This window comes from Podarcis tiliguerta, assembly GCF_965153285.1.
Source record: "Podarcis tiliguerta genome assembly, chromosome: 16".
Taxonomy (NCBI): Eukaryota; Metazoa; Chordata; class Lepidosauria; order Squamata; family Lacertidae; genus Podarcis; species Podarcis tiliguerta.
Window position 1 is genome coordinate 14,733,698 of NC_139549.1, and position 23,074 is coordinate 14,756,771.

The 23,074-nt window shown below is 48.9% G+C and overlaps 1 protein-coding gene across 4 annotated transcripts; it reads left to right on the forward strand.

Annotated features, from left to right (window-relative positions):
- Positions 1–2,600: 2,600 nt before the first annotated feature.
- FOSL1 (FOS like 1, AP-1 transcription factor subunit) lies at positions 2,601–21,973 on the forward strand. 4 transcript variants are annotated; one of them, XM_083417111.1, is made up of 4 exons: positions 2,601–2,874; positions 13,185–13,433; positions 17,776–17,883; positions 19,304–21,973. In XM_083417111.1, the coding sequence occupies exons 1-4, from the start codon at positions 2,794–2,796 to the stop codon at positions 19,790–19,792; spliced, it is 927 nt and encodes a 308-aa protein (XP_083273237.1). In that variant the 5' UTR covers positions 2,601–2,793; the 3' UTR covers positions 19,793–21,973. The 4 variants fall into 4 exon arrangements, with proteins under 4 accessions (XP_083273237.1, XP_083273236.1, XP_083273239.1 ...); XM_083417110.1 differs by having other exon boundaries at positions 2,604–2,874; positions 13,182–13,433; XM_083417113.1 differs by lacking the exon at positions 2,601–2,874 and adding an exon at positions 3,795–3,988.
- Positions 21,974–23,074: the final 1,101 nt, after the last annotated feature.

The following is a 23,074-nucleotide window of genomic DNA, read 5'->3' on the forward strand; positions in this document are numbered from 1 at the left end:
TTCCATCTCTGTTCCGGATAAGGCTGCATCTCATATGGTTAGACTTAGCAGGTGTGTGTGCTCTCCCAAGGTTGCTCTCCCTGTCTGTTTTCCTCTCTTTGCTCAAGCCTCAGTTTCCTCATTCTGTACAATGGGAACAGAGCTGTGCAAAGGGGATCGCTGTGCAATGAGAACTGGGGAAACATCTGCCTTGCATGCGGAAGGCCCCCAATTCAATCCCCATCATCTCCAGGCAGGGCAGGGAGAAAACTCTGTCTAAAAACCCTGGAGAGCCCCTGCCAGTCAGTGTGGACAATACTGGGCTAGATGGAACAGTGGTCTGACCCAGCTTCCTATGGCGTTCATAAAAGTGGCCTCCTTTACAAGCACATTCAAAGTGTTGCTTAGGTGGGGACCAATGATAATAGATGTACATGCACTCTGTTTGCATTTCTCAATAAAGTTTCCCCAGAAGACCCTCTAACCCAGAAACTGCCCCTCTCCCCCACTTCTATCAGCCTTTAATGGTTTGTTGTACTTGATTACACATGCCTAGGGGAATTCTTCACTTTCGGGCCCCAGGGTAAAATCTGAAATATCAACAGCATCCCCCCCCCCCCATTGTGCAGTCAGCCTTGCTTCAAAGGATCACCTACTTTGAGTGTGTGTGTGTGTGTGTGTGTGTGTGTGTACAGGATGCTGAGGGGGAGTCCTGCTTTCACTACCTTCACTTTCTCTATTCAGAAGTTGCCTTTTTAATCACTTTCTATTCCTGCCTCTTGAGGCCAAAAGCCAGGAACAGAAAAATGGAAAAATCCTGCTGCCTGGTTCTTCTGCTCATTACTCATAAACTCTCCCCCATTCACATGCTGGGAAGGTTTGAAGCTCAGCTAGAAGTGTTGCGTTAGTGTGGGGCGGCTAAGGGACCAGTAGCCACATCACGCCACCTCTGCTCCAATCTTTCCTCTGGCGCGACCTCAACAGGGGACCTTCATTCATCGCCTCCCATTTTTTAAATTTTTAATTTTTGCACAGGGTGGGAAGACAACAAACGTGGTCTCCCTAGCAGGACTGTTGTACGCTGCCTTGATCTCCGGACAAGAAAGGTAGGATACAAAAATGTGTAATGAATGAATGGATAATCATTATTGTTACTGATAGTGACATTGATGGTGGTGATGACAGTTGTATTTTGCTTCTCTCACGTTTGTCATTGTGTAAAGTGCTTTACACACAGTCTTTGTACACTTTCCTGGGAGGAGTAAGTGCCTTTGAAATACAAGGGGCTTATGCCTTAGTAGAGATAAGCATGGCTTTAGACAGAACAATACCAAAGCATTCCTTCAGAAGAGGCTGCTTGAAGCTCTGGTTTTCTGCCAGTTCCCACTCTGTCAAGAAAAGAACCCAGGCATCCTAGTGCACCTCCCCTTCCGCTTTCAGTGATGGAGACACCAGCTGTCCCAGGTCTAAACAATCCAACACGCTGACCACTAGGCCACATTGCATCTGCATCATAAAACTTCTCCCACCCTCATGAACAAGTCAGGGACTCCAGCTTCTGTCCCACCAATGGACTCCACAGCTCTTTGTGAGATGGGGAAAGGACCTGGGAGTCCACATATCCCTGTACTACTGTTTAACGTAGGAACAGGGAATTTATGACAGAGATTATTGGATTTCAACTTCCATCACCGCAGCCAGCACGGCTAGTGATCTGGGATGATGGGATTTGTAGTTCAGCAACCTTCGGAGGGCCACAGGTTCCCCCAACCTAGATTTGAAAGATCCCACTTTTTGAACCCTGATGGGGTGTGTGTGTGTGTGTGTGTGTCTTCTTCCACTAGCTGAATGGAACAAGATACTTTCTCTATCTAGGTTTACGGCCTGGTTCTATTCCCAGTGGGGAAATGATGGGGATTTCCCTGCTAATTGCCCACGGGGGTATGAGTCACCCCCGTGAAGAACATGAAACGCCATCTGGATTTGACCGGTACGGTGAGCACGTGCCTGATGGAAAAAAAGATGGGGGGGTGGCGAATAGGGAGCAAATAAATTTTATTTTCACCCACTCCTGAAGTCTATCGCCCCCCACTTCTCTCCCCACCCCTCTCCGCGCTGTGAGCAAGGTGTCCAGCTCCGAAACCCTCTTTTCCCAAGAACAAAATTCAGCCCTATTTTTCTTTTTATTAAGAAAAATAACAATCCTAAAAGTGCTTCCGAGCATGTGCAGAGTGCCCCATTCTCCATTGTAAGTGAACTATTCAGATTAAGAAGAGCTGGACTATGAGGCCGAAAGGAGGGATTTTCCAGCGAGGTTTGAATCTCTGAACCTCTCATCTCAGTCTCCCAAATTGTGTCCTTCCAAATCCAAAAGCGCTCTCGGTCGAAACAGGGTTTCTACCACACACGTGAAAGCTTGGGCAAAGGGAATCCTTTTCGAGGAACGCCAAACAGGAAGAAATCAGGCCATTTAAGGGCATCTACGTCACCGCTCTCTGACTCACTCCTTGGAATGAACCAAGTGCGGCTTTAGCTAGGGGAGGCTGCAGTCCACTGAACCTTTAGATTGTATTTTAAGAGGTCTTTCTTGCCCGCAGGGGGTGTCATCTCTACAGTTCATCGGGTTCCCTGTCGAAATGAGGTCTCAGGGGAGGGGTTTCCTACCCGAATACGCCGAGTGGCAGCTTAGCGATGTCTCATCCCCCCTTCTTAGAGAATAGCGTGGGCTGGGAGCTCCCATTCATAAAAATCAGGCAAATGGAAAGCGCTCTTTTCAGCGTGTGAGACAGTTCGCTGGGCTGAGGCTGGGTAGAGATGTACAAAGGTTACGGAGCGGGAAGGGCACCTGCTCCCGGGAGTCATCGGCCCTCCACTCTGCGCCCAGGGACGCAGCAGGTAAGGCTTTTCTCCCTACTCTCTCCTAACTCTGGACATTCTTTAGTGTGCCATTGCCGGACAAATGATCCCTCCCCACGCGTCTTCCAGGGCAGAGGCTTGAAACTGATGATTGCCCCAAAGACAGAAGCCTCAGGAGCCAGGGGTGCCAACTTGAATAAAATATTGGGGGGGGGGGGCAGGTATAATCGATCACAAGACGTGGGTCACGCACACTATTTGAATGGCAATGCCAATCAGCGGGGGGGGGGGGCGCTGACCCCCTCCAATATTTTATTAGGGGACGAAGGGACCGCGGCTCCTATGTCAGGAGTCCCATGGGGAGGAGAGGGGTTTATAGTTCCAGGGTATGATATAGTTCCCGCGCCCCCGGTTTGAAATTTCTGAATAAGTGCTCGGGTTTCCCTGTTCCTGGGGAGCCCCAGTCTGCCTCTGATCTCAAGCGCCTTTCCCCCTAAATCGGGGGTGGAGAGGGGTTGCTTCTGTCAAATGGGTGGTGTAAGAGAGAGAAGTATTTGTTGTGTTGTATTGCCTGTCCAAACGCTTAAAATGAAGCGGTGGCGTTGTGAGAATTTTGTGGCCCTTTTTTTATAGGTGCCTCTATGCCGGGTTTATTTCCATTCGATAATTTATTGTGTGTGTGTTTTCTAGGTTATTTAATATAGTTATCTACTAAAATTATAAACACGTTTTATTAGATTGCAATATGATTTCCAGCTATAGAAAAAAGAATACTCTCAATGTGCTCAGAGGCACGGGCAAGGGAGGTCAAACTAAACAAGGAGCGGGAGCAAATCCGGGTTTAAGAAGCCGCTTTGCTCGCTTTGGCTATTGCAGCAGTGCCGGTTTTGGCCGCTAGGGGGTAGCTCACGCCCGGCTTCCATACTGGGTAAAAGCGCCTTGCATCTGATTTTTCTCTCAAATTAAGGTTTGGCTATTCAGTGTCAGCTCTGAAAAGAGATTAGAGAGAGGTGGGTTCTTCGAATGGCTTTGACAACTGGTGGTTTTGCAAGAGGGAAGCTGCAGGGAAAGAGATAGCAGGAGTTTAGTTTTGAACCCCATCCACAGCGAGTGTATGTGTACAGCGCCTGGCACACAGCAGAGGTTTAAAAATGTAAGTTTCGGGTGCGTTTTCATCATTCCTTATGATTAAGCAGCATAGAAATCCTATTAGATAAAAATAAATACTTTATTTTTGGGAGGGGGGTGGCGAGGGGAACCAGAATAACAACATCTGTTTTTATCCATAATTTTAGAGTTTCTTTAAGATTAAGTGATATATAAATCTTGTTTGATACAAAAAATAAAATAGAACCCAAGATTCCTGCATACAGTGGAATGGGGAGATAACTCTACAGGGGACACAAAGGAGGATCTGGGATTCATTATGGGATGTCCGCATGTTGCAGCCAACAAGCGTACAATCTGTGTGCACAAATAGCTGTAGTGTACACTCATTTGGTTACTCACATTGAGAGTACGGTCTGTGTACCTTGTGCACAGAGTAGGTGAGCTGTTACCAATCAACAAAGTGTACCCTTTCTCACGCAAAACACTATATAGAGATTGCTTGAGCCTAGGTCAGTGTAATGTGTGAACAAGCCTAATGTCTCATCTGTCCTTTATTCTGGTTGCAAATGGGGATTTGGGGTTAAGGGAAAGAGCTGAGCCTATAAGAAGAGACAGACGGGGTGGATTTTAGTGGATTGCTGTATGTGTGTGGTGTTTGGTGACTAAATCCACAGAGATGTGGCTAGATTGAATAAAACAGAGTCATCATTATGTGCTGGCATTGATAATTCTGGGGGCCTTTCACCCAGAAAACAAGATAAATTGATGACTCAGACTAGCTACTGTTGGCGAGAAAGTAAATATGCCAGCATCTAAACCCCACGGGGCTCTTCAGCAGGCAGAGGAAGGTCTGGTGGAAGGCAAAGTGTGAGGGACTGGTGGAAGAGAGCCTTGGATCTCAAGGATGGGCAACCTGCAGCCCTCGAGAAGTTGTTCAGTTGCTATCTTCCCTGACCATTGGGCATGCTGGCTGGGGCTGATGGGACCCAGCAACACCTTGAGGGTCACAGATTCCCTCCATCCCTTACATAGACTTTTCCTCAATGAATTTGCATTAACCCCCCCCCCCAATCTGTTGGTGGCTTCCATCCTGCCTTGTGGCAAGGAGTTCCTTAAGCCGATCGTGCTTTCAGAAATTGCCCAGGAATAACCTGAGTTCCTGCAACTCATCATGACTAAGCAGGAAGGGAGATCATGGCTTCAACCAGGAACATGAAACTGCCACCTTGGGGATTGGGAGAGAATTTTCTGCCTTGTACAGGGATCCTAGGACAAAGAATGTTGGTATATTATCATTTTTAAAATACAGTTTGGATCAGAAACGCTCTACTGGATAAAAAAAATATAGAGATTTTAGTATTGAGAAATAAGTGGGTCCTTAGCTTGGGGGTCCCCGGTTCAATCCCTGGCGGGACCTCCAGGAAAGGCTGGGAACGAAACCTCCCACCTAATACAGTCAAAGTCACTGTTCCCCTTTCATAGGACTGTAGAGCGGGAAGGGACCCCAAGGGTCATCTAGTCCAACCCCTGGCCATGCAGGAATCTTTTGCCCGAAGTGGGACTCGAAACCACGACCCTGAGTCTCATGCTCCACCGACTGAGTCATCCCTTCACAACCAGAATCTTATTTGGGGAAGGCCCACAGCTCAGTGGGAGAGCTTCTGCTTTGCAAGCAGAAGATTCCCACGTTCAATCTCTGGCATCTCCAGGTGGGGCTGAGAATGCCCTTCCCCGGAAACCCCTGAAGAGCTGCTGCCAGTCCGTGCAGACAATACTGAGCTAGATGGACCATTGGATCTGACCGGCTATAAGGCAGCTTCCTCTGTTCCTACATCCATATTCTAGCAGAGAGGGGGGAAATTCAGGTTCGTGTATTTAAATGGGGGGGCAGACGGTCCTTGCTCGGTGGCGACTTCTCTCTGCCGCCCCCCCCCCGCAAAAAAATCCACACCTGGGTCGTTTCCCTGGGACAGGACGGGAGGGGCCGCGCTCTCCTTTTTTTCTGCTGTGTCATCTTGTGCTGTGTCATAACAAGGTGAGTCATCAGAACAGTCGTCAGTGCGAGTCACCCGCTCGACAGACAGCGCGGGTGGGGCGCCCTTCCCCTCTCCCGTTCCTTCCTCGGATCCCGTTTCAAAGGCAGCTGGGAGTTTTGTTCTTCCCCAATCCGCCTTCCTCTCCTCTTGCGAAATGCCCCTGGGAACCGGCTCAACGGAATAAAAAATAAATTTAAAAAAATCTGCCAGCTCTCTCGTCCTACCTTGCAAGGCTGGCGGATGATGCGCATGGAAGAACTGTTGCACTCCATCTCTTAGCATCCCTAGCCAGTCTGGACAATGGTCAGGGAGGATGGGACTTGGGGGGTTGAGGGCACCCAATTCCCCACCCCCGACCCCCTATGCGATGTGCTCTCTAAACCCAGCAGGGAGAGTTAAATTAGGAAGTCCTGGTAGCATTTGTTACAGCACCCAGTGGCGTAGCGTGGGTTGTCAGCACCCGGGGCAAGGCAAGTAATTTGCGCCCCCTAACCCGTGGATTTGCGCCCCCTAACCCTAATCCCCAGATGTTGCGCCCGGGCCCCCCTGCACCCCCCACGCTACGCCACTGACAGCACCTCCTTGCGGGGGTCTTCTGTCTCCGTCTTCTGTCTTTCCATGACGCTGTCTGCCTTTAAAATCTGCCAGGGCAATGTTCTCTTAAAAACACCAACAAAAGGGGGTGTCCGAGAGGGGAATGTAAACTCTTTCCCCTTTGTGTCAGATGTGTGTTGTGGGGATGGTGCTTTCCAGAGGAGAGTCACTGCTGTTTCATCTGTCTGGCAGCTGAACCCTTCTGAAAAATGGGTCTATCCAGTTCAATATGATGCCAGCTGGAAGCCCTCTAGCCAAGGCATGACTTGCCCTCCACATCTGGCACCCAGGCTGAGGTAGACTTCTTGTGGACATGGAGGTTTGCCTCAGAGATGGTGATAGACCAGGAGTCAGCAAACTTTTTCAGCAGGGGGCCGGTCCACTGTCACTCAGACCTTCTGGGGGGCCAGACTATATTTTTTTGGGGGGAAATGAACAAATTCCTATGCCCCACAAATAACCCAGAGATGCATTTTAAATAAAAGCACACATTTTACTCATGTAAAAGCACGCTGATTCCCAGACAGTCCGTGGGCCGGATTTAGAAGGCAATTGGGTGGATTTGGCCCCCGGGCCTTAGTTTGCCTACCCATGTGATAGACCCTACCTTCTGTGAATCAGCAGAACAGCATCAGCATGTCTGATGGCAGTGGGTTAGAATCATAGAATCATAGAATCATAGAGTTGGAAGAGACCACAAGGGTCATCGAGTCCAACCCCCTGCCAAGCAGGAAACACCATCAGAGCACTCCTGACATATGGTTGTCAAGCCTCTGCTTAAAGACCTCCAAAGAAGGAGACTCCACCACACTCCTTGGCAGCAAATTCCACTGTCGAACAGCTCTTACTGTCAGGAAGTTCTTCCTAATGTTTAGGTGGAATCTTCTTTCTTGTAGTTTGTATCCATTGCTCCGTGTCCGCTTCTCTGGAGCAGCAGAAAACAACCTTTCTCCCTCCTCTATGTGACATCCTTTTATATATTTGAACATGGCTATCATATCACCCCTTAACCTCCTCTTCTCCAGGCTAAACATGCCCAGCTCCCTTAGCCGATCCTCATAAGGCATTGTTTCCAGGCCTTTGACCATTTTGGTTGCCCTCCTCTTTGGTTGCCCTTTGGTTGTATCCAAAGCGAATCTGACACAGAGCTGGAATTTATAAACATGAAAAACTTGGGTGCATTAATGTCAAGGGGGCCTACTCTGAGTAGAACTCATTTGGATGCAGCCCACTGCACGTTCAGTATGATGAGAGAGGGAGCGGTGTCTCTCTGCAGCAGTGACTGGGGAACCTCTGGGTGTTGCAGGACTCCAACTCCCATCATGCCTCACTGCTGGCCATGCTGGCTGAGGCTGATGGAAGTTGGAGTCCCACAGCATCCAGAGGCTGATAGCCACTCCCCTCACCCATTCCTGGCTCTGCAGCATCCAGGCTTTTCCGCCTGGGCCTCTACCAGTGTAATGTGCCATGGTCAGAGTGTTGGGCTAGGACCTGGGAGACCAGGGTTCGAATCCCGACACGGCCACAGGGTTGCTTTTAAGGATAAGGTGGAGAGGAGGAGAATAATGTGCTCCACCTTGAACTCCTTACAAGAAAGGTGGGCTATAAATGTGTTTTTTATATGTTGAACTCATGCCCTGTGTTGTTCTAACCACTGTGCATCACTCCCCTTGAGGAGCAGGGTGTATTACCCAAGAGACCCAACTTATCCTGCAAGGGAGAGTGGCAGCCTTGCAGTGAAATTGCAGACAGTGTAGTTAGTGGTTAGCGTGTTAGACTAGGACATGGAAGATGCAGATGGCAGCAGTACCCACTCAGTCTTGAAGCTCACTGGTTGACTAAACAGAAAATGGAAAGAATAAGATCTGCTGTTCTCATCCTCTTACAATTAGAACTCTAGAGTTGGAAGGGACCCTGAGGATCATCTAGTCCAACCCCTGCAATGCAACTGTCCCATATGGGGATTGAACCTGCAACCTTGGCATCACACTCTAGTCAACTGAGCTGTTGGTATACCAAGGATCTTGGTATAATTGGTTCTTGGTGGAAGGGTGCAATTTTGCCAGTAATGTCCCCCCCGTCCCCATTAAGTGGTATACAAATTTTACGAAATAAATAAAGCAAATTAAAAGTGTAATAAAACGAAGTTTTCCGATCGTGACTCTCCCCTCCAAAAAATTGGGAAGTAGGCTCTTTCAGGTTGCTCTAACCCTTCCCCCACCCCCGATTCTGGCCAAGAACCCAGGAGTCCTGCTTCCTAGCAGGCTACCTGGGCCTGTGCAACAGCCTTGTCTCGAGACAGGTGGCTCTGGGTTTCCCCCACCCTCACCTGGGCTGGAGGTAGGATGTGTCAGAGAAACAGCAGGCAATGAGTCTGTGTAGGTTTTGAGGCCGCTCCCAGCGAGTCGGCTGAGATGACGCCAGCTGCCCCACGTAGAAGGCCAGGGCGGGCCTCCCCGGAGGTGTACCAACATGCCTCAGGGAAAGGCAGAGGCTACTGAGGAAGTAGGTCAAGGGGTGTGTGAAAAGGGCACTGGGTGCGTAATTCCGGGGGGTAGAGAGGCAGCTGTCTCCTCTCTGCCCTGGGGCTTAATGGCTCCACTGTGCGGTGGGGGAATAGACTGGCAACTGAGCTCTGCTGCAGTCCTTCCCTTGACTATGTGAGGTGACAAGTGTTCCTGAGCATGTGCAGAGGGCCAGCATGCAGCCTCACACAGCTGGGATATGAGGGCAAAGGCAGATTGTTATCCCAAGGCAGTTCGGCTCCAGAGGTGGAAAATAAAAAAAAAAGCAGCTTGTTCCTGCAAGATTGAGAGATGGGCACCGGCTTGGATGACTTGTCAAAGAAAGCTAGACAAATATCATGGGGAATAAAGGTTAATAATGGCGGCTAGCTGCTATGGCTGTGCTCTCTCTGCCTCTGAGTAACCTTTGTTGGGCACTGCAAGCCGGGAAAGTTGCACTGCGCTCTGGTTCCTGTTTGGTGACCTCTCCCAGGCATCTAGATGGGACGCGGGTGGCGCTGTGGGTTAAACCACAGAGCCTAGGGCTTGCCAATCAGAAGGTCAGTGGTTTGAATCCCCATGACGGGGTAAGCTCCCTTTGCTTGGTCCCTGCTCCTGCCAACCTAGCAGTTTGAAAGCACGTCAAAGTGCAAGTAGATAAATAGGTACCACTCCAGCGGGAGGGTAAATGGCGTTTCCGTGTGCTGCTCTGGTTCGCCAGAAGCGGCTCAGTCATGCTGGCCACATGACCCGGAAGCTGTACGCCGGCTCCCTTGGCCAATAAAGAGAGATGAGCGGCCGCAACCCCAGAGTCTGTCACAACTGGACCTAATGGTCAGGGGTCCCTTTACCTTTTACCCAGGCATCTATTTGACCACTGAGAGGACAGGATGCTGAACTTGCTGGGCAGTTGGCCGGATCCAGCAGATCTCTTTTCATATTCTCTCTTCCTTAAGTATCTTGGGCAGGCAAGGGCTCTGCCTTCCAGGAAATTATCTTGCACGAGGTTCATGGAAACGAATCTCCCATTATAGTGCAACTCTTCCTGGTCCTAGAATCATAGAATCGTCTATGGAAGGGAACCACGAGGGTCCAGTAGTCCAACCCCATGCCATGCAGGAATCTTCTGCCCATGACTCTGAGGTTAAGAGTCTGGTGCTCTACCCATCGAGCTATCCTATGCACATGGTTTGTGCAGGAGAAGGTTACCAGTGGATTGGGCCCTGCGGGTCAAATCTGCCGCTCTCAATGCTGTCCCGAAATCTACAGCCTGTGTTTAAAAAAGTTCCATATGCTCAGAGACTTTGCTTCTGTTCATTGGGGGATATAGGAAGCTCAGAGCACTTTAGATGTCCCCAGTGGCGTAGCGTGGGGGGTGTAGGGGGGGCCGGCCGCACCGGGCGCAACATCTGGGGGTTAGGGTTAGGGGGCGCAAATCCACGGGTTAGAGGGCGCAAATTACTTGCCTTGCCCCGGGTGCTGACAACCCACGCTACGCCACTGGATGTCCCTTTTATGAAGAGGCACGTAGTGAGACCATTGATTCCCTGCTGGTGAGGCTCACTGACCTCCCAAAAAAGCAAAAATTTGACCTTTTCCTGTTAGGCAAAGATCATAAGATGACCCAGATGGTCGCCAGATTCTGTGTACAGATCTGTAGGCGCAGACCATCCCCCAATCCAAACCAGTTCATTAAGAAAATTCCCAAACTCAGTTCCATGGGTGACTCTGGGCTATCTCTCTGCGGTAGCTTATCTTAAAGTTTTAAGTGTCTATATGCTTATTGCATTTATAACTTTTAAATTTATTGTTGTACATTGTTTTAAATGTTTGTTTTCCTTCTGGGATTGTACCCCCAAGTGTGTTTTATAATCTGGTCCCCGACCGTAATAAATTATCTGTCTGTCTGTCTATCTACAGCCTGTGTGAGATGGGAGAAGGGCTTCCAGATTTAAGAGGCCATTTGATGCCTGGGAGGTTCTGGCAACCTTGAATTTATTTTCTATGAGCGTATCTGTATAGGGCTATTGGTGGCTCCCAGTGGCTCTGCTGTTGGAAGGTAGCAAGCAAATTGCTTGGAATTATAACAGGGGCTGATCTAGTTGCCAGGTTTATCTTATGTTCTTATGCTATTTGATTTTTTATTTAATGTTTTAAAATTGATTGTACTGTTTTCATTGTTGTTTGCACCACTGGGCACCTTTGGTGGGGTGGAAATTGAAGGAAGGAAGACATTCACATTTTCATTGCTATGATGAAGAGAGGCTTGTTCTCTTTTCAGAAGAAGCCCTTGTTATCGAAGAATAGAATTCTATAGTTGGATCTATGTCCATCAGTGGCGTGTGGGTCAGCGGACTAGGTGGACAAGGCTAGTTCCCTTGGTGCTTCCTTCCCAAAGCCCAGGAAGCTTTCTGTCTGGTTTAGGGAAGTGCAATACACAAACATGGGACGTTGTTGTGATGTTGTGACATTGTGAGGTCACCAGGGCCGGATTTAGGTTTGATGAGGCCCTAAGCTACTGAAGGTAGTGGGGCCCTTTATGGGTCCAACAAATTGCCGCTGTTTTTTGTGTTGAATATATGCTATATGGTAATTTATAGGACCTAATTGGTATCTAAAGCCATTTGCACATATTGCCATGCAACCAGTCCATGCAGAATGTAGGCACCCTATTTTAGGGAGCAAGCTAGCAGGCGGGGCTCCTTACTTACATCACAGGAGCCTACACAACACAAAACACTGTTGCTGTATGTAGTTTTAATTTTATTTGTTTTTTATCTTATATTTTGGAAATGTACATCCAGGGTTTTTTTCATTATTTTTTTTTGGGGGGGGGGCCAAGAGAGTGGGGCCCTGAGCTATAGCTTGTTTAGCTTATACGTAAATCCGGCACTGGATGTCACTGTTGTGACGTCACCCCTCCGATTGCCCTCAGAAGCTGGTTCCCTCTGGCGCTAACTGTTCCCCTACGAAAAATTTCACCACCCGCCACTGTTTATCCATTCTACCCTGAACATGCCCAATCTCGTCTGATCTCCGAAGCTAATCAGGGGCAGGTCTGGTTAGTACTTGGATGGGAGGATTGTAGAGGATCATCCATGCAGAAATCTTTTGCCCAATGTGGGACTCGAACCCATGACCCATAGATTAAGAGTCTTGTGTTCTACTGACTGAGCTATGGGCCCAGTTGCACCTGCATGCCTCTGTGCTTGGTTTTGAAACTCAGCCAGTTCCAAAAGCTGTGGAGGTGAAGTCAATGCAAAAGGGGGCAAGAGCAGCCTGCCTTTTAAAAAAGGGAGAAATAGGTGTTTTTTAATTATATGGTGTAGTAAAATGGGGAAGAGGTGGCAAAATACTTCTCTCCTCTACCAGCAGCTTCACTGTCATTGGTCAGAACACCGGAAGGGAGGAGTAAATTAGTAATCTGGATGAGAATTTGAGTAGAGCAACCTTCACCAATGTAGTGTTTTGGACTACAACTCCCATCAGGCATGCAACATAACTGCCAGCCGCGGCTGATGGGAGATGTAGTCCAAAACATCTGGAGGGAACCTTATTGGTGAAGTCTAGGGTAACATGTCCAGCAAACTTCCCCTGACCTGGTGCCATTTTAATTTTGCTAAGCTCGTGATTTGCTGCGCCCCCCTGCTCCAGCAGGGTTAAAAGGGGGGCAAGGGGGGGACTTCCTTTTGAGGCAGGCATGCAAAACCTCAGAACATACAAAGCGCTTGAAAGAGTGCCTTTAGGCATGCCCAGAGTGCCGTCTCTAAAATGGCCAATCTGTTGCAGTCTAACTCATCTGGAAGGCACCAAGGACTCAGCTGTACAGCTGCAAATATAATGTTTTAAGTGCATTATACAAATGTGACACTAGATGGCGATGGTGAGCTAATGGCAAATTCAATGTTTCTTAAAAAGCATTTTCACAGTGGTTTTTTATACATGTCTAGATTCCACCCAGGCTGCGAAAGGAGGCTGTACGGAGTGCCTTTTCCTCCTAGGAAAGTTTGTGCGCTCGTTGGTGGCTTCTGAGCTCCGGCAGATCTCTCCGCAGAGACGCCCAAGCTCTGCTTGTGACCTTCTTTGTCTTCTTCCCCTCCAGCAGAAGTACCCGTCTGATCCCGGGGCCGGCAGCAGCAGCAGCGCCGCCGGCGGCTTTGTCCCCAACCTCAACACCATCACCACCAGCCACGACCTACAGTGGATGGTTCAGCCCACCATCATGGGCGCCTCTCCAGGAATCCCCCCTTACCCGCGACCCTACCGTTGCCCGCACTATCCTCCAGGCATTCGGCCGGGTGTGATCCGCACTGCTGGGCCAATCCTGACACCGCGGAGGCGTCATTCGGAGCATGTGAGTATGGGGGGGGTGGGCAGGGAGGGAATGTGGAAGGCCCAGTGGGTAGATGACAGCAGAAGGTTCCTGAAAAATATGTGAAGCTTAGTGCAGTTGTGCAGCGACATTTCAGTGTGGCAAAGATCTGCTGTTGCCTCCTAGATAGAGGAGGTTAAAAAGGAGGGAAGAGACTCTGAGGGCAGGCTTGGAACATGCAAAGAACGCACAAGAGGCAGGATTAAGAGGCCGGAAGCACTTAAAAGATTTTGGTGCCCCCATATATGTCAAAATACAGTGGTACCTCAGGTTACAGACGCTTCATATTACAGACTCCGCTAACCCAGAAATATTACCTCAGGTTAAGAACTTTGCTTCAGGAGGAGAACAGAAATCGCGCAGCGGCGACAGCGGGAGGTCCCATTAGTTGAAGTGGTGCTTCAGGTTAAGAACAGTTTCAGGTTAAGAACGGACCTCCGGAACGAATTAAGTTCTTAACCCGAGGTACCACTGTATAAGCAAATAATAAACCGTAAAATGAAATTCTATTAAAAAAAAACAACCCTACAATAATATGGATAAGAATCTTTGGTTTTGTATACAGTGGTACTTTGAGTTACAAACGCCTCAGGTTACAAATGCTTCAGGTTACAAACTGTGCTAACCTGGAAGAGTTACCATGAGTTGAGAACTTTGCCCCAGGATGAGAACGGAAATCGTGTGCCGGCAGCAAGAAGCCCCATTAGCGAAAGCACGCCTCTAGTTAAGAACAGTACCACTGTACTTCTACTTTATATTTGAAAAAATGTTCTCCTGCTTTTTCTTATGGCATTGACTTTGATCAGGTCCTCAGCAGGGCTGTCTTTACCTGGGGGTGCAAGTGGTGCGGGGCACCCGGGTGCCGAATTCTGGGGGGGCACCAGGTGCCTGCCGCTGAAGCCGCCTAAGCTCTTAACTATCTACCTGTTATTAAATAATAAATAATTTTGATCAAGCTAGAAAAAACAAAATACACATATACCTAGGTATTACCGAAATGTATACCTACTGTTTCACTAAAGGACTTTTGACTTTGTGCGCTCATCTACCAAAGGCGCACCAGCAGCGGCGCTTGTCATTCACAACGATGCCGTGCATGCAAAATTAACTCTTACATCAAAATATTATGTTACGTATTGTATTGAGCTGCTATGCGGCAGCGGGGTCAGTGGCACCTTTGACACGATTTGATGTTTCTCCTAAGTCGGTGCCTAAACAATACTTATAAGTTTGTGTGTGGTGGTGCTAATTTGGGGGCTAAACTAAATTTGGGGGTGCTGGGTGGATCTTTGCAGCCCAGTGGCACATAGGCTAAAGACAGCTCTGGTCCTCAGAATTAATATTATGTAGTACATTTGCTCCTATGCTTGGTAGAGAGATAAGGCATCCAGCCTGCCTTGTTGCATAGTTCTTCCGCTGGGATTTTTTAATAAACTTCAACTGAGAAAAGAAGCACTCAGCTGAGTAATTTATTACCATTAATGTTAAAAATCCGGCAATGAAAATTTCCCTGCTTCCCTTGATGCCCTAAGCCAGCCTTTCTCAACCTGTGGGTCCCCAGATGTTGTTGAACTACAAATCCCATCACCCCTAGCTAGCAAGGCCAGAGCTCAGGGATGATGGGAGTTGTAGTCCAACAACATCTGGGGACCCACAGGTTGAGAACCACATGGGTGGGCAAACTAAGGCCCGGGGGCCAGATCCGGCCCAGTCGCCTTCTAAATCCAGCCCGCGAACGGTCCGGGAATCAGTGTGTTTTTACATTAGTAGAATGTGTCCTTTCATTTAAAATGCATCTCTGGGTTATTTGTGGGGCATAGGAATTCGTCCATTACCCCCCCCCCCAAAAAATTATAGTCTGGCCCCCTGATGAAAAAGTTTGCTGACCCCTGATCTAAAGCATGCTCTTTGGGAACCATTTTACTCCATTTTGGAACAAGAATGTGCTTCTCAAGCACTTGTTGCCCCTTCATGGCCACAGAAACCATTTTCTTAGGTCTACTCTTATTAGGTTGGGCCCAGGGATGCTGCAGGGCTGTGTCACCCACACGAGGGTTGCCATATGTTCGGAATTTCCCGGACATAGCCGGGATCCGGCCATCGGAAAGTGTCCTGGCGGAAATCGCTGAAATGTCTAGGAAAATTCAGACGTATGACAACTAATGCCGGAAGTCTAGATTTTCCCTGATTTCCTTAAAAATAGCTCCAAAACTTCATTTTATTTTTTTAGATTTTGCAAAAAAAAATAAAAAATAAAAAAGGTCAGCTTTGGGCAAAGCTAAAACTTTGGTTAGAGTGTGTTGCTGATAATATGGGTGCATTATTCCATTGCAGGGGGGTGGACTAGATGATCCGTGGGATCCCTTCCAACTCTAGGATTCGCCTTTATACATATATAAAGGTGAGGTTGGAACAGCCTGGTTGCAAGGTGTGGCGTCCTATGGGTGGACTAACTAAGGGGAGGGGAGCACAGAACATGATACAAGCCGACATCCTTTGAAACACCCAACTGCATGGGCAGACAGCTGGGATAGAAATTCCCATGTTAAGCAATATGATAACACAAAGGGATATACTGTTGCAAAGCACGATGCCCAAAGCACTCTGGGAAGAAAACCAGCCCTGCACATTTCAAAGTCTTCATGTGTACATAGCTTTGTATATCGTCAGCATGTTGATAAACTCAGCAGGCCTGCACTCTGGACATGGCCAAAGGCTCTCTTGTCAGGGTTGGATTAACCATTATGCAAAATAAGCATGGGCTTAGGCCAGGGGTCAGCAAACATTTTCAACAGGTGTTGGGTTGAAATAAACGACAGACGAGTGACAAGTGTCGTACGGGAGGCATCTCTCGAGCATGTCTCAGAGAGTCCCTTTTATTGAATATTACAGTATTGCCACGTATGTGCTTGTTGCTGATTGGTTAACACAAAGACAATGCAAGGGTTGCATATAGGCATTATCATCAATACATTAAAGGTTGGGAAGGAACACAGAGTTGGACAGGTATGAAAACCTCCTTATTAAACTAGTGATTGATATAGCAAAACTTAAAAGGGCATAACCATCGCATTCATAGATGTGGTCAACCATGCATTAAGAACAGGTCAGGGTATGATGTTTCATGATCTCAATGTTCTAGGTAGAAGCAAAACTTCCCATCAAACAGGGGACCGGTCCACTGTCCCTCGGACCTTGTGGGGGGGGCTGGACTATATTTTTTGGGGGGGAATGATCAGCCCATAGTGTGGGGTGGGGATTATGTCATGTGCACAGTACCCTTGAAATGCACCTGCGTGCAGCACTGAATGAACATTATCTCGCAGTCTGTAGATGCCTCAAGAGGGCCTCTGGGCGTGCACAGAGTGCAGGCCTGCTAAACCTTGGCACATGCAAGGAAAGTGCAAGAGGGCGCTTCCAGCAGAGTCCAGTCTCCAAAAACGGCTGAGCCACTAGTGTAAATTAAACATGGCCTGCTTTTTGATCTGCCTGGTGGGATCTTTCATAGCCGTGCAACAGGCATAGGTTTGACAGCTATCTCTTTTTGATGGCCTGGAGAGGCGGCAGCAGGAGGGGGGCCTGTTTAGCTTTTCTGCCCATCACGTAGCTGCGGAAGGGCACAGAAGCAGCACTGGAAGAAAAGGACACATATTTTCACTAGAGATTCGCTAGAGATTAAGGCCAAGATGCTGTTGGTGGACCATCTCAGCTGCGTTTCCGTAGGCACTTGCGCCCTCTGCTGTCCATGAAGCGCATAGACGGTACTCCAGTTTGGAGAGAGAGTTGCCTCCAGTCATAGACTCGTGGAATTATAGAGTTGGAAGGGATCCTGAGGATCATCTACTCCAGGGTCTCTCAAACTTGGGTCTCCAAGTCTGTTTTTGAACTACAATTCCCATCATCTCTGACCACTGATTCCACTAGCTAGGGATGATGGGAGTTGTAGTCCCAAAACAGCTGGAGACCCAAGTTTGAGAGACCCTGATCTAGCCCAACCCAATATGCAGCTGTCCCATCAGGGGATCAACCTTGCAACCTTGGGATTATCAGCACCAACTGAGCTATGATGAGTCAACTTCCTGTTTAAATCAACTCAGTTCAGGACCATGTGGACTAGCAACTTTATTTCAGGGGGGAAAGGCCATAGCTCAGCGGTAGAGCACCTGCTTTCCATGGGAAAGGATCTGGGTTCAATCCCTACCATTTCCCAGGTAGGGCTTGGACAGACTCCTGTCTGAAACTCTGGAGACAAAACTGAGCTAGGTGGATGAATGGGGTTTGTGATTTGGTGTGAAGCAGCCTCTGACGCGCCCGTCTTCTGCAGCTGACACCCGAGGAGGAGGAGCGGCGGCGGCTGCGGAGGGAGAGGAACAAGCTGGCAGCAGCCAAATGCCGGAATCGCCGGAAGGAATTAACTGACACCTTGCAAGCCGTAAGTGACTCTCCCATGCTGTCCCTGGTGCTTCTGGAATGTGGACTCTTTTATTTAGTTACCGTATTTTTCGCTCTATAAGACGCACCAGACCACAAGACGCACCTAGTTTTTGGAGGAGGAAAACAAGAAAAAATTATTCTGAATCTCAGAAGCCAGAACAGCAAGAGGGATCGCTGCGCAGTGAAAGTAGCAATCCCTCTTGCTGTTCTGGCTTCTGGGATAGCTGCGCAGCCTGCATTCGCTCCATAAGATGCACACACATTTCCCCTTACTTTTTAGGAGGGGAAAAGTGAGTCTTATAGAGCAAAAAATATGGTATTTAGAGTGTTTGCACCCCAATCTTCAGCAAAAAAAAAAAGGCTCCCAGAGCAGATTGCACAGAATCAGAACCAAGACAATCACTACCAACAGGCATACAATCTTCTTTTCTTTTACATAATCCTATTTACTGATTTTTCACAAAGAAAACAAGAATCTTTACAAATTTTAACATAAGCCGTAAGTTACTTTATCCATTGACTTCCCATCCTCCACTTCCATGGTTTCCATAAGGTAAAGGGACTCCTGACCATTAGGTCCAGTCGTAACCAACTTTGGGGTTGTGGCGCTCATCTTGCTTTACTGGCCGAGGGAGCCGGCGTACAGCTTCCGGGTCATGTGGCCAGCATGACGAAGCCGCTTCTGGTGAACCAGAGCAGCGCAAGGAAACACCGTTTACCTTGCACTTATCTACTTGCACTTTGACGTGCTTTCGAACTGCTAGGTTGGCAGGAGCAGGAACCGAGCAATGGGAGCTCACCCTGTCATGGGGATTCGAACCACTGACCATCAGCAAGTCCTAGGCTCTGTGGTTTAACCCACAGCGCCACATATTTACCCTTAAATGCTGCTTATTTCGCCTATACCATTCAATGCATTCCACTGGACCTATTTGTCTTAATAATAAGATTGCTCCTATTTCCAGTCCTGCTCGCGTTTTCAGCTACCTATAGTAGTTCTTTAAATACTCAGTGGGAAGTTTCCAGTCCCCGAGAAATACAATCTACAAAAACAGACAGAGAGCCCTCTTAGTGAAGTGGTAGAAGCAATATGTGGCCCCCTGGGCCTTCATACCTGGCCCTTGATCCTCTCCACAGGCCCCAACCCTCCCCGGTCTTGCTTGGCACTCTCCTTGCCTGAAGTATCATCCTTGAACTCTGACCACGCCTCTTGGTTCACCAGCTGTGGCGGCTGTTTTGCTTCTGGCCCCACCCACCACTGGCTTGTGGCCCCTGGAGATTGCCTAGAAAGGAACGTGAAGAGGGTCTTCTACACTCTGCCCTAGGGCGTGTTATTGTACTCAACAGTTCCCTTTTGCCTGTTTCTCTCCTGCCCTCTTTGAAAAAGTTAAGAAATCTGCATTTTTCGCCCTCCCCAGGAGACGGACCAGCTGGAGGCTGAGCAATCTGGGCTGAAGAAGGAGATTGCGGAACTGCAGAAGCAGAAGGAGCGGCTGGAGTTGGTCCTGGAGGCTCATCGACCGGCCTGCAAAATCCCTGAGGAGTCCTCTGGAGAAGAGGAAGAGGGCCAAAGCCGACCGGAGACCCTCGCCCAGCTTCCGGTCAAGCGGGAGTCCCCGCCGGGCCCCAGCGCCCCTCGCAGAGCGGCTCCAGTGCCTCCCAGCATCACTCTGCCCCCCAGCGGCCTGCTGGAGCCAGAGGCTCTGCACACCCCAACCCTGATGCCCACGCCGTCCCTCACCCCCTTCACCCCAAGCCTGGTCTTCACCTACCCCACACCGGGGGACCCCGATGGCCCCTCGGGCTCGGGCTTCCCACACGAGGCCTGCTCCTCTGCCCACCGGCGCAGCAGCAGCGGCGACCACTCCTCCGATTCGCTCAACTCCCCCACCTTGTTGGCGCTCTGAGGACCAGGAGGGACACCCTGGCTCCGTGGCGGGACAGTCCGGAGAGCGGCGCCTCCAGACCGTTGCGGTTTCTAGGCCGCTTCTGCCCAGGGTTGGGGTTTTTTTTGGCTGCCAACGGTTCTCCTGGTCATCTGTATACATACCTCATTCGGGGTCCTTGCCTCCTCTGCTGGCCGGAGACCTCACAGGCCTCTCGTTCTGCCATCTGCGCCCAAGTGCTTGGAGTCAAGTTGCCAGTCCTCAAGAAGGACCAGACCATCTTCCCTCCCACCCTACCAGAACTCAAGTCATTCCTTGTTTCTCCTTGCTGGTGGCCGATGCAGGACAGCCATCTCTTTGTGGGGTGGGCTCTAGTTTGGGATTTCCTGCTTCAGCCAAGGGGGTGGAACTCAACGGCCTCAAATGTCCCCCTCCAATTGTTTTATGACTTTTCACAACACTTAAAAAAACACACAACCCTTACCCTTGATATCCTAGTGGTTTTAGAATAAACAAGCCTTTTACTCTGCACCTTTCCACTTCCTTTTCTCAAACTATTGTAGAATCTGCTTTCTTCAAAGCCAGGCATAGAAACACTGATGTTAATCTTCCGTGAACCACCAAAGACTGATCTTTGTGCCCAAAATTATTTCCCATCTCCTGGATGAGGTGGGATACCCTTATGTCGCCCAGGGGTGGAGCCGGTTGAAGACAGATATTTTTTATTATAAACTCACATGTCCCACTGCTTTGCCTTGTCTTAATGTCTCATTTAGTTAATTTGGGTGTTGTTTTGCTCTTCTAAGATGGTGCATCCTTTGTCAACAAAGCCTGTGGCAAAATGAAGGCGGCAACTTCATTGGTTCGGAATAATTATCCTGCTAAAGATGAACAGGAGGAGTGTTTGTTGTGCTGTTGGGAGGGCAGGAGGAGAGGAATCCCCTGCAAATTGATCAGGCAGCTGATCAAAGTCTCCTTTAGCACAAACCACAAGTCTGGGTTTGTGGAAGGGATTTTTCTGAGGGAAAATACGGGGAGCCTTATGGGCTCTGTGGATGTCAGGGAATCTGGATCTGTCTATCCTGGGTACAGGAAAGTTTGCTTTGCAGAATTGAAAAGCTTGGGCTTTCTAGAAGACAAACACCCAAGTTCCTAGTCCTCATGAGCCGCTGGTTAAAAATAGAGAGAGGAGTCGAAATTCCTCAGATGTTTTAAAAATAACGCTTGGGGGTTTCTTTTTCTTGCCTCCCTGGAAAAGGTCACTTTGAAGATTTCTCCCAAAATATTGTCTGCCATCCCCCCACCCCCAGTTTTTCTCCCACAATACCCTGGGGCAATGCTAGTTCTGGGGCATTATGGGGGATGTAAAATGGTAACCTGGGTACCCACAGTTGGCAGACAAGATAGAAGTTCTGGTACTGTCGTGTGACAGGTGAACCCCAGATACCGAGAAACAGGATCTCCCCTCTACCTGGAGAAATTCATGGAAATTTGTGCCCACAATTTATTTGCCCACACGGGATGGGGAAACACGGCAGGACCAATGTTTTGGCAAAGGCTAAAAAGTAGCATCAGCAGAGGAGTGTCTTCCCTCAGCTTCTGTTGCCTATGCTCTGATAACCTCCTGTGTTAGATTACTGCAATGCGGTATACATGGAGGTGCCCTTGAAGGTTGTTCGGGAACTGCAGCTAGTGCAGAATTTAGCAGCTGGATTGCTGACGCCGGAGGCAAGATGGTCTGAGCATGTATCACAAATCCTCAAGGACCACTACCCACATGAACCAACTTGCACACTCCACATCGTGGAGGATGGCAACATGTGAACGGGCCTTTTCGGTGGTGGCTCTCTGCATCTGGAATGCTCTCTCTCGGAGGAAGCATCCCTGGCGCCCTGGTTGCCTGTCCTCAGGAGCCCAGTAAAACTATTTGTTTACTCAGGCAGGTGTTTGGTTCTTAACCAGAAGAGTAACTAGTTATGTCTGCGGCCTCTTTTTGTGCTCATTGTTTTCAATGTGGTGGGATTTGTTCATATATATATATGTGTGTGATTGTCTTGGATGAGCACTTTAGGCTTATTGCTATTTTTTATATTTGGTTTTCATGGCTTCTTCCTGTTTTTTTATTATGCAAGTCGCTTTGAGATGCTTCGGCGTAAAAAGTGACCAATAAAAATTAACACAAATATATATATATATAAAACACACGGCATGTGCTTTATTTGCAAGTGAGGAGTGGGGTGAGGATCTCCTTTCTTTGGGGGCTGAAGAGTGAACATCAGGATGAGACCAAAAGCCCATCCAGTCCAGCATCCTCTTTGCCACAACTAGATGCCTCTAGGAAGCCACCAGAGGAAACTGAAAGCAAGAGCCCCAGTAGCTGATATTCAGATACACTGCCTCTGCAGCTGAAGGTTTCATACAGCCCTCAATAAACTGTTTTTCCTGCCACATTTGCCTTGAAAGTTGCTTCTTTCAGCCTCTATACCCCACCTAGAAAAGGGGATTTTCCTTGCTTTTCAGAAGCTGATTTCTGCCAAGTCAGTTTTGGGACCTTTTTCTGAGCAAACCACCACCACTGAAGAACGGGCCTGGCCCTAAATCAGAGGTGATCAACTTCAGGTCTAGGGGCCAACTGTGACCCACCAGGACTCAGTCCCTCTCTCTCTCTGGCCATGGGAACTCTATGGCCCTACCACAAACCCCACTACTCTGAAAACCTCCTCTGCAAGAGACTTTTGTGCTTTGGCAAATCATCTCTTTGCCCGGCCAGCCAAGAAAGGTTCCTTTGGGCAGCTCCCACCTGCAGTTGCACAGAGAGTGCTTCATACCATGGTGGATTTCCTCCACATCAGCTTGTGGAAACAACTCGGGGCTTTTTTGGTGGGAAGCAATATAGGGAAAGGTAAAGGGATCCCTGACCATTAGGTCCAGTCGTGACCGACTCTGGGATTGCGGCGCTCATCTCGCTTTATTGGCCGAGGGAGCCGGCGTACAGCTTCCGGGTCATGTGGCCAGCATGACTAAGCCGCTTCTGGCGAACCAGAGCAGCGCATGGAAACGCAGTTTACCTTCCCGCTGGAGCGGTACCTATTTATCTACTTGCACTTTGACGTGCTTTCAAACTGCTAGGTTGGCAGGAGCAGGGACTGAGCTCATGCCGTTGCGGGGATTTGAACCACCGACCTTCTGATCAGCAAGTCCTGGGCTCTGTGGTTTAACCCACAGCACCACCCATGTCCCTTGGGAAGCGATATACACCTTTTCAATTAAAACAGAAACCTTCTGCGCGTTCCACGGCGTGGG

What these genes read in the sequence shown, in the direction of transcription:
- FOSL1 (XM_083417110.1), top strand. Translation starts at nt 2,794, where the DNA reads ATGTACAAAGGTTACGGAGCGGGAAGGGCACCTGCTCCCGGGAGTCAT. An exon ending in TGCGCCCAGGGACGCAGCAG is followed by an intron (nt 2,875 to 13,181) that starts GTAAGGCTTTTC and finishes CTTCCCCTCCAG; the next exon opens with CAGAAGTACCCGTCTGATCC. An exon ending in TAACTGACACCTTGCAAGCC is followed by an intron (nt 17,884 to 19,303) that starts GTAAGTGACTCT and finishes CGCCCTCCCCAG; the next exon opens with GAGACGGACCAGCTGGAGGC.